The following is a 13,987-nucleotide window of genomic DNA, read 5'->3' on the forward strand; positions in this document are numbered from 1 at the left end:
CCACATCTTGGTGACTCCCTCTCTCTTACCCAGTAGTTTGTAGAGGAGGTTGAGGATGTCTTTCCAGGCCGCCTCGGCCTCCTCCCCAGCCAGCTCTCCGAAGCTCGCAGCACTGTCGTACACGTTCAGATGGTCGATACACTTGGACAGGAGGGCCAGCATGCCCTGTGACACACACGCGCACATGCACACACACACACACACACACACACACACACACACACACACAACCAACGTGTTCATACTAGTGCCAAAGTGGGTCTGGTTTGTCCAACAGTTCATCCTATAGAGTGTATAATGTATTAGGAAATAATCTAAGTGGTTTACAAATTGATTCAAGAGTGCCTCGGTGTGCTCAATGGTGACAGCACACGGGTCCATATAATAGCCTACTGCATATCCTGTATCCTGCACAGTAAATACTTCAATGTCTGTATGAATGCAGTTATAATGCTTTGGGGAGCATCCCTTGTGTCCTCCTGTTAAACCTCTACATCTCTACGTCTCCTCAGCCCCCACCTCCTCTTTGAAGAGGTCCTGTCGTTTGATGAGTGAACGGAGCAGGTTCTGCTTCTTCTCGTGCTCCAGCTCTGAGTCCGGCTGCTGGAAGTACTCGATCAGGTCGTCCAGAGTCTGCAGGATCTCCTCAATCGGCAGGGCCACCACAGTGTTCTTATCCTTACCCAGACTTTCCAACCCCCTGAGAGAGTGAGAGAGATAGAGGGGTTAGGGAGGGGGAGGGGAGAGAGATATTGTAGCTTTTTTTGTGTGTCTGTGTGTGTGTGTGTGTGTGTGTGTGTGTGTGTGTGTGTGTGTGTCAATAATGAAACTGTTTCTAGGCCAATGGAAGGATTCGGACAATAATGGATCATGCGTGGTTGTTTTTGTCATCCTTATGCATCCTTATGCTATGCTTTTATAAGCCAGCAACGTCGAGATTTGTTTACTGGGTTGCCATGTTTACTGGGTTGCCATGCCAATCATATTAGACCACGCATTCCAAGTATCAACCCACTTGCGTCTCCAACTACAATGATATTTAATGTGTTCCAGAACTATCAACGAACCTTCGGTAATAGTTTTATGAACTGCTTTTCTAGGTGGAGGGTATAAACCAATACAATATATCATGGAAAAACAGAATTGTTACTTGCATTCCGATATCCATGACATAGCACACCCTCTCGTGTGCTGTTGCTTAATTAGAACCTCTGTACAGAGGGTAACTAGAGAGTAGATGACACAGTTTTCACCATCTAATCAATGGCTATGTGATCAATACATGACCCAGAGGACAACCTCTGCCATGTGACTGAATGAACAAACGTGAACTTGAATTTGAGCCAGGTTCCATATGAAACAGTATATATACACTGTAGCTGCACTACTGTTCCTATCATTTATATCTCTGTGTTATTGAATTTAAGATGATTAAAGTATTGGAAGGTTATTTGTTTGTTTATCAGGATGAACTGCTGCACATGCAGCCACTACTCTTCCTGGGGTCCACATAGAACATAAAACATGTGACAGAGAACAGAACAGCAATATACCGAACAGTTCTATACAAGAACGACAGAGTACCAGTCAAAAGTTTGGACACAAACTTGCCAAGAGTGTGCAAAGCTGTCATCAAAGCAAAAGGTTGGCTACTTTGAAGAATCTAAAATATAAAACATATTCTGGTTTGTTTAACACTTTTTTGTTTACTACATAATTCCATATGTGTTCCTTCATAGTTTTGATGTCTTCAATATTAATCTACAGTGTAGAATATAATAAAAATAAAGAAAAACCATTGAATGAGAAGGTGTGTCCAAACTTTTGACTGGTACTGTAAATATACCAGAACTAGACAAATACACAAGAACTACATAAATACACAAGAACTACATAAATACACAAGAACAAGGCACCTGATGAAGTGGCTGAAGAGGCGGTAGGTGTTGCGGATGATGCGTGCGGCCCGTGACTCCTCGTGCTGACAGCGCTGCAGGGTCAGCCCATCGTCCATGTGGCCCTCAGAGTGCAGGCAGGCCTGCCACCAACAACACACAACAACGTTGTATTGCTCTCAGACCGTAGACTCTCTATAATCACACCATACCACAAACCAGAGTTGTACGAAGTACAATTCACACGTACAGTACATGGAAAGAATGAACCTGCTGTGGCAGAATTTCCAAAAGCACTCCAGATAATAAAATATGTCGACATTTTAGTGGTGTGACATATGGTAGTGCTAAGAAAATAACTTTTCTCGCAGATTCTGTCTTATCCACATCATATAATGTACAGTGTATGATATCACGATTATGATGGCTCAGCCACTAATCAATACTCCAAGGCATCAATATTCACACTACCGTATTACTTAGTGTATATGGCCCTTTACTGTTTATCACTGTATTTGAGAGCTACTGTATGTTTTAGGCTAGTGTTGATATTCACAGCACAGAGGAAGACCCCGGGTCACTAAAACATGAGTCATCATAATAAGATGGTTTAATCAGAGCTGGGGGGATTAAAGCGTAGTTTCCCGGTGTGAGTCACATTGGCATGTTGTCAAGACGATGGTGCCCGTCTGGCGGGTGTGCAGAGGTGGCGTTTGTTGTCTCTGGACGGCGTCCCGGGGATGAGCAGCGCATTCCACACTCCCGGAGAGAGAGAGAGAGGGAGGGTGGGGGAGAGAGAGAGAGAGGCCAGCTAGAGCCTAATCCCTCCTCTCTCAGAAAAACGAACTGTCACCATCCCGCTCTCCTTATCACCTCGTGTGTCTGGGATGGGAGGTGGCTTTGGGAAGGTGGTAGAAGGGGGCAGAGGGGGATTGAGGGAGAGGAGGGGGATGGAGGTTGGAGCCAACTCTCTCAGGCCACAAAGCTACGCTAACACCCTGCTGGATTGGGTGTGACCAGTGATGTCATGCTTTGCCTGGAGGTGATACCAGAGACTTTGATGGCTGACAAGAGACACATTTTACATTGAGTTGCACAGATATACATTTTAGGATACTGTTATTGCATGTAACTACATGGTAACTACACAGGTTAATTAGTAATGTAAGTACAGAGTAAATGCATTTAGTGCTTCTTATTGTAAAATATTACCAGAACAAGTTCACAATCATGTGATATATCCTCAAATGACAGCTGAAATCCAATTGATTGACTATTAATTTGACAGTTTTAAAATGTCTCACCCTTCTTTTTTGAGATCCGAGGCGGGCGGATTTTGCGTCGGGCGCCTGGTAGGACAGCCACAGCCCCGTGGCCACGTGCATGACGAAGCAGACCGTGTCACCGTACTTTATCTCTGCTACGCCCATGCCTTCAATATCGCGCTTCGGGCCCGAATCCAGTTTTTCCTGTGATACACACACACACACACACACACAAACACGACAAATTAAGATTCAACCATAATCAGAGAGGCAGGTTGTAGAGAGCCCATTCATTACTCTACAGGGAGAGTGTCCCCGGGGCTGGTTGGCCACAATAACATTTACGGCCCAGTAGAGAAGCAATAGAGGCGTTAATTACAGGAGACAGCAGATAGGGAGGAACATGGTGCAGCAGTGACCTTCCTGGATATCAGCACATTATCACTAAATGGCTGGACAGATAGAAGAGAGAGAGAGAGAGAGAGAGAGAGAGAGAGAGAGAGAGAGAGTGAGAGAGAGAGAGAGAGAGAGAGAGAGCAGGTGAGAGAGAGAGGGGGGGTAATACAGGAGAGAGAGTGAGAGAGAGAGAGAGAGAGAGAGAGAGAGGGGGGTAATACAGGAGAGAGAGTGAGAGAGTGAGAGAGAGAGAGAGAGAGAGAGAGAGCAGGTGAGAGAGAGAGGGGGGGTAATACAGGAGAGAGAGTGAGAGAGAGAGAGCAGGTGAGAAAGAGAGGGGGGTAATACAGGAGAGAGAGTGAGAGAGAGAGAGCAGGTGAGAAAGAGAGGGGGGTAATACAGGAGAGAGAGTGAGAGAGAGAGAGAGAGAGAGAGAGAGAGAGCAGGTGAGAAAGAGAGGGGGGTAATACAGGAGAGAGAGTGAGAGAGAGAGAGAGAGAGGGCAGGTGAGAGAGAGAGAGGGGGGTAATACAGGAGAGAGAGTGAGCGAGGTCAAAGTGAGGAGTGAATGAGTAAGAAGTGAAGAAGGACCTCTTCGGAAGGAGCATCATCCATCACGACATCTTGCTAAATCGATTCAATGGTTAAGATAAATGCTCCTTCATTCTAATTAAAACCAACAATAACCCAGTTGAAATTACAACGAGGGAAACATGAACAGTCAAACAGTGACACATCACAAGCTTATCTGCCGCAGTAAAAAGGTCAATATATTATAGTCAGCATTGAGCTCATTAATTATAGATATACTGTATGTCTCAGGGGAAAGTATTTCAGTTATAACTACTGCAGACCAGGGGAGACTGCCATTAGAAGTTCACATCTCTATTATGGGACAGTACATCATGAGCAGCACAGACCAGAATAGCAACAGTACCCTGTCTGGTCCACTCAGAGTGTGACAGTAGTGGACGTTTGTATGGCCGGCGGTGTAGGCGTAATTGTCAATTAATATTCTATTGGATATTATGCACACTGGTGATGCTTCATTGGGCTGTTAATTGGCTGAGTGACCTAAGAACAACCGTCCTTGGCATTTTAGAATGCCAGACGAGGTCTGGAACTATTGGTTCAAAGTCATTATGAAAATTTTAAAAAATGACTTAGGCCTACAGTATTCATCACAAATGGGGAACAGGTAGTTAAGGAAAATATGATGGAACAACCACATTAAACAAACACTATATGTCAAATCTTCCTCTGAAATAAGAGTTAATGGCAGTTACACTTAAGTGTCGGCGACAATTGCTGTTTCTATCAGAACAAACCTTGGTAGCTCTGAAGCAGAAGGCGGTGGACTTGGTGTCACACTTCTCTCTGTCCTGTAGAACCAGGCCGTGGTCCTCAGTCAACGCCAGGTAGTGGCCCGTGGAGAGGTGGCGAAGACGGAAGGACTGCCCCCAGCGGATGTGGCTCCCGCTCCAGCTGACCAATGACAAGAGCAGGATACAACCACGTTGACATCATTGAAAAGAACATAAAATTACAGTATTCACTTTGTTAGTCTAAATCTTACTGCAATGCCATGTCAAGAGAGGCATAATCTCAAACAAACTCGAAGCAGAAAGGTATGGACTTGAGAAAATGTCAGTTGTTGGTGCATAGAAATGTTACTCTACAGACACATTGAGTACTGTTTGTCTTATTCCAGAGGGATAAGGGTTGTTGAAAAAAAAATCACTGAATAAAAAAATCGAAATAAAGGCTAAATAAAAAAATCTTAACATTTCTTAATAGATAATTTAACATTTTAGCCAAGAAAAGGGGTAACAAAGACAGAGACTTAAAGTAAGTGCGACTGTGTGGGCAGGAGAACAAACTTCCAGGGACCATGTTAATAGAAGCTAACCCCCTCACTAGGAGACCCATGCACCTAATTGGTTGTGACAGCTCCCTGCTGGAGAAGGGAAGTTTATATATATACCGCACTGTGACGTGTGTCCAATCATACAAAATTCACTACTATCTCCGTTCCCAGAGAGAGAAACCTATCTTTCTGTCATTTCAGCATTAAAAATAAATACGTTATTAATACATTCTTATGAATTTCTGCATCAATATAGGTTGTTATAGGAGTCATATGAGCTGTTCATAGCATGTCTTACGATGCACTATGGGATGATAGAGGACACTGTAAATACACTGTACTAGTGTGTGTGTGTGGGTGTGGGTGTGTGTGTGCGTGCACAGGGGAGGTCTCACCTAATCCTGAGGGGCTCCAGTCGCCACAGGGAGCGGGCTCTAGAAGCTCCTTTACCGGCCTCATAGTTCACTATCCTGGGGACAGAGAGAGGAGAGAGGGGCTCTTTCAGGCCTGGGTCTTTTAGGGACAGATTAGCTCTACTGCCGGTGCAGAAGAGAAAATGAGAGAGATAAAATCTCCCTGGACATTTGGAAAGGAAATATTCCATGCAACACTGAGTCTTCCAAAACCATGGCTTTTAAAAGCTATGAGCGTTTTTGACCTTCAGCGCTCCGTACCGCACTCGAACGGTGGTCCCAGACCAAACATTCATCTCGATTAGACACAGTGATTTGGTTAGACGCAGCGTTGCACTGACAGAGCACATTCGTTTTTCTTAAGTTTTGTGACTACTGAATGTCAAACTTGGAATGATATCACATCATCCCTTCAGTGATAAAAGACAGTGGATATATACTGTATATATCATCGAGACATAGGAGGCCGGAGGATTCAATCCCGTTTCACTCGTAATGGTAATGGAATGACATGATATCAATTCCTTCTTACGAGTGATTAATAAAGTGAGTTCGAGTGAGTGAAACATTGTTGTAATGGTGCCAGAACAGCACACCAAGCCCACCTTTGCTCCATCTCATTCTTATCCGATCCGGGGATGGACAGGCTCTCGTCGTGCCCGTGGCACAGACGCATCACATGACCACCAATCAGGTATCCTATTGGACAAACACAAGATTCTAACATCAGGTGGAGTGTCGTGCTTGTAGCTAGGGTAGCTGGCTGTTGCTCCATTCAACAACATTACTGTACATCGTTGCCATGGTGAGTCAACGTCAACAGAGAGAGAAACAGAAATGTATGGAGAAATTCACACACTATATATATATATATGTGACAGGCAGGGTTTGATCTCCAGTCTCCCACAAGAAAGACCCAAGCATCCACCATTAGGCCAAGAGGGCTTCCTCAAGATCCGAGGGCGAGTTTTCAGGTCTCAGGCAGCTACATATACAATACCACAACCACTGTGACTAGAGGTCCATGTTGTCATTATGGGTCCATGTTGTTGTCAACTTGCCTACTTCCACGTTGCTGCCGGAGCAGGTGGGCTGGACATTCCACAGGGTCTGCATGAAGGACGCGTCCACCTGGATACTGCCATTGGAGATGGACAGGTGCTGCAGAGGAAGAAATACAGTATGGGGTTCATACAGAGGGTGTGTGTGTGTGTGTGTGTGTGTGTGTGTGTGAGTGAGTGAGTGAGTGAGTGAGTGAGTGAGTGAGTGAGTGAGTGAGTGAGAGAGATTTTAGTATAGTTGAGTTGGCATTTAACAACTCTGTCCTGACAGCCTTTTTCACCAATGTCTGCAGGGCCCGGTATTTCAAAACTTTTAATCTGGATCAGAATGATCCGGATTCTTTTTTTGCTAACCAGTATCTATACAGCATCTCTGAATTGTAGTGCATTGTCTCTAATACTATCAATTCTCCCGAAAGAAAGACTTGATGTTCCAGTATAGGCTGCTTTCTGCTGGGGAGATGAGATAGTGGAGCTCAGAGCATCCCAGGGCCTGTACCAATGAGCCCAGTGAGACTGCAAATACGAGTTGAATCCATCCAGAGGAAACACAACACAACAACCTTAAACCTCAGAAGACAGGGGCTGCTGCCCCCTCATAGAGATAAGAAACACAACTGACAGCATCGGTCAGGGATACATAATCAGCACAATATTGTGGTGTTGATTTTGGGGGCTAGGCTTGTCAGTTCCAATGATATAAAGACAAAGATGTCATCGGATTAACATTTACATCTGTCTGCTACTCTAATTCCATTGTTGAGGCACTGGGTTTCCAGCGGAGCCGACTCAGGCGATCATTTCCCTTTAGAGCGGTTGGACTCAGCCAGCACTGGGCTGCAAGCTTTGCTTTAATTGCATATTTCCCTCCCTAAAGACCGGAGCAGACTCCAAAACCCACTGCTCTCTCTGTTACATGCTCAGCACGTCGTGAAAAAATATGTTAATTAAGTCTGGCAGCATCTCTCTGCACAGGAGTGAGCACATTAAGTGTCAGCTTCAGCATCAGCCAGATAAATGCCATCCATAAAAACGAAAAGAAAAATAGGGGGCTTCGCCAGTAATCAGATTTTCATTACGGATAGACGTTTCAAGTACTTCCCCGGATTGCCTCGTCACCCCGAGCCGGCCGGGAGAGAGAGCCTGTGAGCAGAGGCTATAAAAGTTTTAAAAGGACTATTTGAAGGCGGAGAGTGAACCGACGACTATGGTCTCCTATGCTCAGTGCGCTGTGATCAGTGAAGCGGATAATCTCCTCAAACCCCCCCCGCGCGCCCCAACCCCACACACACATACACGTGCTTGGCCTTTCCACCATTCCCCTGAGGTGGCACTGCTGTTCAGACATAAAAACGCTTGGGCATGGACATAAATAAGCCCAATAAAAAACAAACCGGGTAAACAAACAAAAAGGGGAAACTGACAAGCGAACGAGCGAGACGGAGAAATTATCCCGAATAGCGAGGAGAGGCTACAGCACGTTGCACGAGGTCCTCCATCTGACTCAGAACAACGTGTCCAAAGTGCGAGAAGCAGAAAGAACAATATTCGTAACACCGACACTTTCAAGAAGATGTGAGTAAATGGACCGGGTGCCAGACTGCCAGTCTAATTCTGTTGCAGCCAACTTTATTATGTTGTAAGGCGTGAAAGTAACGATGGAGAAAGCGGCACCCTCTATCGCTCACAACCATTCATTTGCAATGAGCCACTGTTTTATCTGATATGGCTCTGCATGGCCAGGTGTATTTTATGCCATAGCACTAACACCTATCGAGTCCTTTCACATCCGTAATACGTGCTTAGGTGTCGCGAGCAGTGACTAGGGTTTGATTTGGAATCGGGCCAGTAGAGGTCTCCCCCTGGACGATGCTTACCAGGTATCTCTCGGTGGACACGCTGACCAAGATGAGGTCGTCTCCGATACGTACTTTCTCTCCCTCTGACCTCTGCTTGGAGGCAGGGTGGATGGTCCACCAGCAGGCCTCTCCTGCAGGGAGGGACACGGTTGGGATCATGGTTATTGTGGGCTGTATGGGGACCAGGTCCTACTTTAACTTCAGCCAACGACATACCGTATGCTTACCATATGTATACATTTGATTATGAGCTCATTTATTCTATACACAGGCAACCACGAACACACACCAAGGAACATTCTTTGATATCACTTGAAACTCTGCAGACCAATTATTCTTTAGTAGCATAAAATAGTTCAAATGATCAATATCAGACGAATCATTTGACAAGAGAGACTCAAGGGTGCAGCTTCAAATGGTCTTCGAATGTCTTTAGGTTGATTAAGTGCCTCTATTCTGGGTGGCACAAAGCATAAAAATAGCAAAGTCAGTTGAAGCCAGTCTGGATGTCTTGTAGAGTCACTGGAAGTATCACATCCGTTTGATAAATGGCTCTGTTTCTTTTTGTACAGTAGTTCAAATGTCACCCACCACTGCTGGCTCTACAGCGCCCAAACAGTTGTTTCTCCTTGGGATCATGATTTCATCTCAGAAGAGGCCACCCTGCAACCACCCTTCAGCCGGATCCGATACCATTCAATGAAGCCAAATGTAGTAAGGTAGTGCTCTAGAAGCCTATACCCACCAAAAAAAAAGAAAAAGGTTTACCTATTGAATCCTCCTGTAGTCCTACGTCAAAAGAGAGTTTGTCGGTCTGAGACCTTGATGTCTTCAAACAGGTCAAGTACTGTTGAGAAGACACATGATGAAACAGAATTACGTGAAAAGATAAAGGTACAGGGTTGATAAGACACTATTTCTATATGGTTCATTGTTCTATTATCACATGGGCACTTACCTATTTGTACAACAACTATTATAGTGTATTATTTTTATTAAAAAAAAACTTTAAAACAATTCTGTTAATACTACGTGTTATTCTGTTTGATGATGGGATGCCATATTCCTCTAATGAGTGAGTTCTATGATTTGAGTGGCATTCCAGTCTTCTCCGTTTTCAAAACACATATTGTAGGAACAGGTCAAACTGGTCAATGATATCCAAGGCGACACCTCTGCTTTGAAGGCCTCAACAGATGCTGGACATTCTCACCATTCCACTGAAGGAGTGGCGCAGGAGGATGGCGTGACCATAGAGCAGGGTCCGGTGTCCACCCCCCTGAGCTGCCTGTAGAGGAGGAAACACACAGAGGTCAGCCTCTACGGGTGCATCTCAATAGTCTAAACCAGCCTCCATCTCTCTCTCCTCGTCCTCTTCTGCATCTGCACTGATCTGATCTGATAAGACAGGACAGGTGAGAGCATAATGGTAGGGTCCTATCATAGAGAAGAGAGGCGTCTTGCTCACACCTGTGCTGTTATTTTACATTAGTGCAGATGGAGGAAATGAGGAAGGAAGGAAAGGAAAGGACGCTACTTTAGAGTTTTGAGATACACCCTGGTGAAGGAAAGGGGATTCTACATATCTAAGGCCAGATGCTTTTAGTGACCAGAAAGTAGTGGTCAGAGAAAACTCCTGGCCCTTCCCACAAACAACAAGACAACAGGCAGACAGACAAACAAACAAACAAACACACAAACAAACAAACTGAAAACTGTCCCAAAGGGTCACATGGTCAACCCACCAAGCTCATGCTGTGTCGCTCGGATACGTGTGTTAGAGACTTCCCGTTCTGATGATGAACGAGAACAATTTCGTTGTAGTACCATGGGTGAGGAAATGTAAGGAAGACAGTGTGAGAAGGAGAAAGCTCAAAAGGAGTCAAGATTCTCAGAGATTGAAAAAATATGCGAGAACTAAGTTCACATCAACATCATCTCCACCCAAATGCCTTCTCCCAAGAGAGAAAGATTTAAAACACAAAAAACATACTCACCCTCCTTAACAACCTCTAGAGGCATTAAGAAAAGAGACAGCAAAGATTATCAGCAAAATGTGAACTTAATAACACACAATCCTCGATGGGAATTTCCACTGGTTGATTGTTGTCATTGTTATCATTACTAGTTTGAATACAAGTAAATTAGAAAATACATATGAGTTTAAGTGTTGAGAGATAAACTGCACAAGAACAGTACAAGCTCTCAGGGTCATTTTGTGTTAATTTGGGATCATCATACTTCCATTGGAGACTCCCTATGTCCTCGTAAACATGACTCCCCAGCCCCTCCACCTCGACCCCTCTACCCCCCAAAGCCTCCCAGCTGATTAACTAGATCCCACAACTGAGTTGTATAATGACTGGACGAAAAAAAAAGGAGAGGGAGGTTTGATCAAAAGAAAAAAAGGGAAGAGTATCCTGAGGCCCAGCTGTTGCTGAGAGGAGAGGGCGCAGCTGGCTGCCCGTATTTCAGGCCCACTGTCGTGCTGACACATCAGCGCCAAGAACTGTGACCTTTGGTTGAGCGGCTGGCAACGCCCCTCCCACTCTGATATCACTGTATCCCAGAGAGCACAGCATGCTGGGAGAAGAGCTTCTGCAAGAAGTGTGTGTGTGTGTGTGTGTGTGTGTGTGTGTGTGTGTGTGTGCGTATGCGCGCGAGAGGGAGAGGGACAGTGTGTTTGTGAGAGAGAGTGAGAAAGTGGGAGAGTGAGGGAGGGAGAGCGTGTGTGTGGTGACTCTCTGAGCTGTCCTGCCAGCTTGGCTTTAAATGAAACCAATTGCTACCTATTTTCTCTGCCACAGCAGCATGGCTGCTGTGACTAAGTAATTTACTTCTGATGTTCACTTCATATCTGGATATAATCTCATAAAGAATGGCCCGAGCATGAGAAAATTGTTACATAATCATTTTTTTTCGAGGCCATAGAAAAGAGAGAGAAGTTCATGCCAGATTAATTTGCTAAGTACTGGCAGGAATATGCTGCCTATGTCCATATTGCCCATGTCTTGTTCCAAATCATCTGGGAAATGGGGGTGAGATTGCATCCATTACACCAATTTAGTCAATAACAGTTTCTCAATGTGACTTGTAATGAGGGAGAAAAAACTATTGGATGTAATGTCGCCTCAGATGGGAGCAGGATAAAAGATGGATGGATAGATGGATCCCAGTGTTGAATCCGCCAGTTATTCCACCTCCATTCAACAGAATGGTGAGAACATTCTGGAATCAAGGCCAGTTCAAAAACATGTCCTCTGGTACCCTTGAAATTCAACTTTGTTAGAAATCAGAGGGGAAAAACACCACAAACCCAACAAAATAAGAAAGCTTTTTCACACTAGGTTTTCCAAGTAATTTCTTCAGGCTGGTGAAATTATATGAAATAGTATGTTACTTTCTGAAAGTAAAAGTTTAGCACAAAACATGTATTTTACACACCCTGTCTCTAATTAGTCTTTACAGTTACCTTTAAGCTAAGGGACTTAACTTTATCTTGAGTAAATGGGTTAGCTGGACAGATAATAGTGGAAGCAGAAGGGAAAAGCTAGCACTTTCACTTGAAAATGTTTGCACACAGTGTAGTCTTGGGAGAAGCCAAACAAATGCATTTCAATCATGTGTACTGGGTCATAGAACCAGTGGATGTCTATTTCAAGATTGTCATAAATCAGTTCAGAAGTATAGTTCAATGTCTCTGTCTCTGTCTGTGACAAGTCATTTCATCTTCCCTCAGGTTTGCTGAGATGGAAAAAAAAGTGTTAGGTTAGGTGAATGTTTAATTTGCACTTCAAAAGCTGTGCGACAAAAATGTCACCATCAAAACCTTATTTTTTTCTCCTAAATGTCAGACTGTGATGTTTTGGGATGCCAAATGCATATTCCTCTACACTCATATCAAACAAAACACAATATTTGTTAATGCTATTTCACAGTTTGTACTAATAGGATTCTCAATGTGTCGATCGTAATAAATATATTTATCTAATAATACTATATTATTAGTTAAAATAGTAAATTAGATAATACTATTCATATACTCGCTGCTGAACTGTGGAAGAAAATCTGTTCAACAATATATTCACAGCTATAATAAATCAATGAAACTGATGACAATCCCAAAATAGGCAACAGTTTGAAGTGAAAGTGGGCGAAAGCTAGATCTTTCAGTCAGTGTCAAGCAAGGCCTTCATGCAGACTAAGAGAATGTGATTGAACCATTAACCTACCCACTGCTCATGGTCAGGACTCTAGCAGCATTAAACAGAGATACAGATGAAAACAGCATTATTTGGATGTACATGTATGTTAATCAATCGAAAGGAAAAATAGAAATAAATATCAAATTGTTTTGCATTCAATTCACTAGCCTGGGTGCAAGAGTTTTCTGCAATAGCCAACTTGTTGTCTAGCCAAACAAATAAGGTAATAATGTACTGCAGCGTTGTTCATTACAGATATAGTCTGGCACCAAGGCGAGCAATGTATGCTTGAATTTCAAAGTCAAAATTCAAATGACTACAGGGAGTCTGAGTTTCCAATTTCTAACCAAATGGAGAGAATATAAAAAAAATCATCTGTGTATGAACTATAAACTGTCCACAATTGTAGTGAGCAAGTAGTGCCAGCCTGACGTGCTGATCTCTGATCCGGGATACAAAACAGTCTGCTTGTTATCCCCATCACCCAAACTGAACAAATTGAAAACTTCAAAGACATGAATAATCAATCACAGACTGTATGTAGAACCAGAGCTCCAGAGATAAGTACATCATTTACTACAAGCCATTCAATTGTGCTCAGCTTTCTGAGAATGAGAGTCAGTGCCATACAATAAAAGTGAGGGACTGTGTCTGTTCTATTCATTATAGTTCTATGGACAGTGCACTAATGGCTAGAACGAAATGACACATAAAGCCAGTTCCATCTGAGAGCATGAGGAGTACGAACATTCTGGAATCGACAGTACCCACGGACACACAGCTCGAGAACTTGTTCCATTGCTGTCTGTGACACACTCTGGTACTCTGTATTTGCCTAATCATGATAACTCACCTACGAAACAAGCCAGCAGCACTATACGATATGAGGAGGGGAGGGAGGGGGAGGGGGGGGGGGGAATACTGTACCAGTCTCTCTCTCTCTCCTCCTCCTCCTCCTCAGCCCAGCCAAATCAAGTGGGCAGATAAGAGGATGCACTTAGAGCTAAAGCAATCACATTTAACTGT

At 43.9% G+C, this 13,987-nt stretch overlaps 1 protein-coding gene across 1 annotated transcript in view; it reads right to left on the reverse strand.

Moving 5' to 3' along the window:
- ryr3 (ryanodine receptor 3) overlaps positions 1 to 13,987 on the reverse strand; it is an 83,996-nt gene that overhangs the window by 55,592 nt on the left and 14,417 nt on the right. The window contains exons 4-14 of the mRNA XM_083689093.1: positions 9,970 to 10,044; positions 9,525 to 9,603; positions 8,775 to 8,887; positions 6,898 to 6,997; positions 6,442 to 6,535; positions 5,819 to 5,893; positions 4,843 to 5,041; positions 3,200 to 3,364; positions 1,917 to 2,038; positions 520 to 700; positions 30 to 165 (exon numbers count right to left, since the gene is read on the reverse strand). Coding sequence (XP_083545219.1) covers positions 30 to 165; positions 520 to 700; positions 1,917 to 2,038; positions 3,200 to 3,364; positions 4,843 to 5,041; positions 5,819 to 5,893; positions 6,442 to 6,535; positions 6,898 to 6,997; positions 8,775 to 8,887; positions 9,525 to 9,603; positions 9,970 to 10,044 — 1,339 coding nt within the window. The remainder of the gene's footprint in view (positions 1 to 29; positions 166 to 519; positions 701 to 1,916; positions 2,039 to 3,199; positions 3,365 to 4,842; positions 5,042 to 5,818; positions 5,894 to 6,441; positions 6,536 to 6,897; positions 6,998 to 8,774; positions 8,888 to 9,524; positions 9,604 to 9,969; positions 10,045 to 13,987) is intronic.

Source organism: Argentina silus (genome assembly GCF_951799395.1).
Source record: "Argentina silus genome assembly, chromosome: 17".
Lineage (NCBI taxonomy): Eukaryota > Metazoa > Chordata > Actinopteri > Argentiniformes > Argentinidae > Argentina > Argentina silus.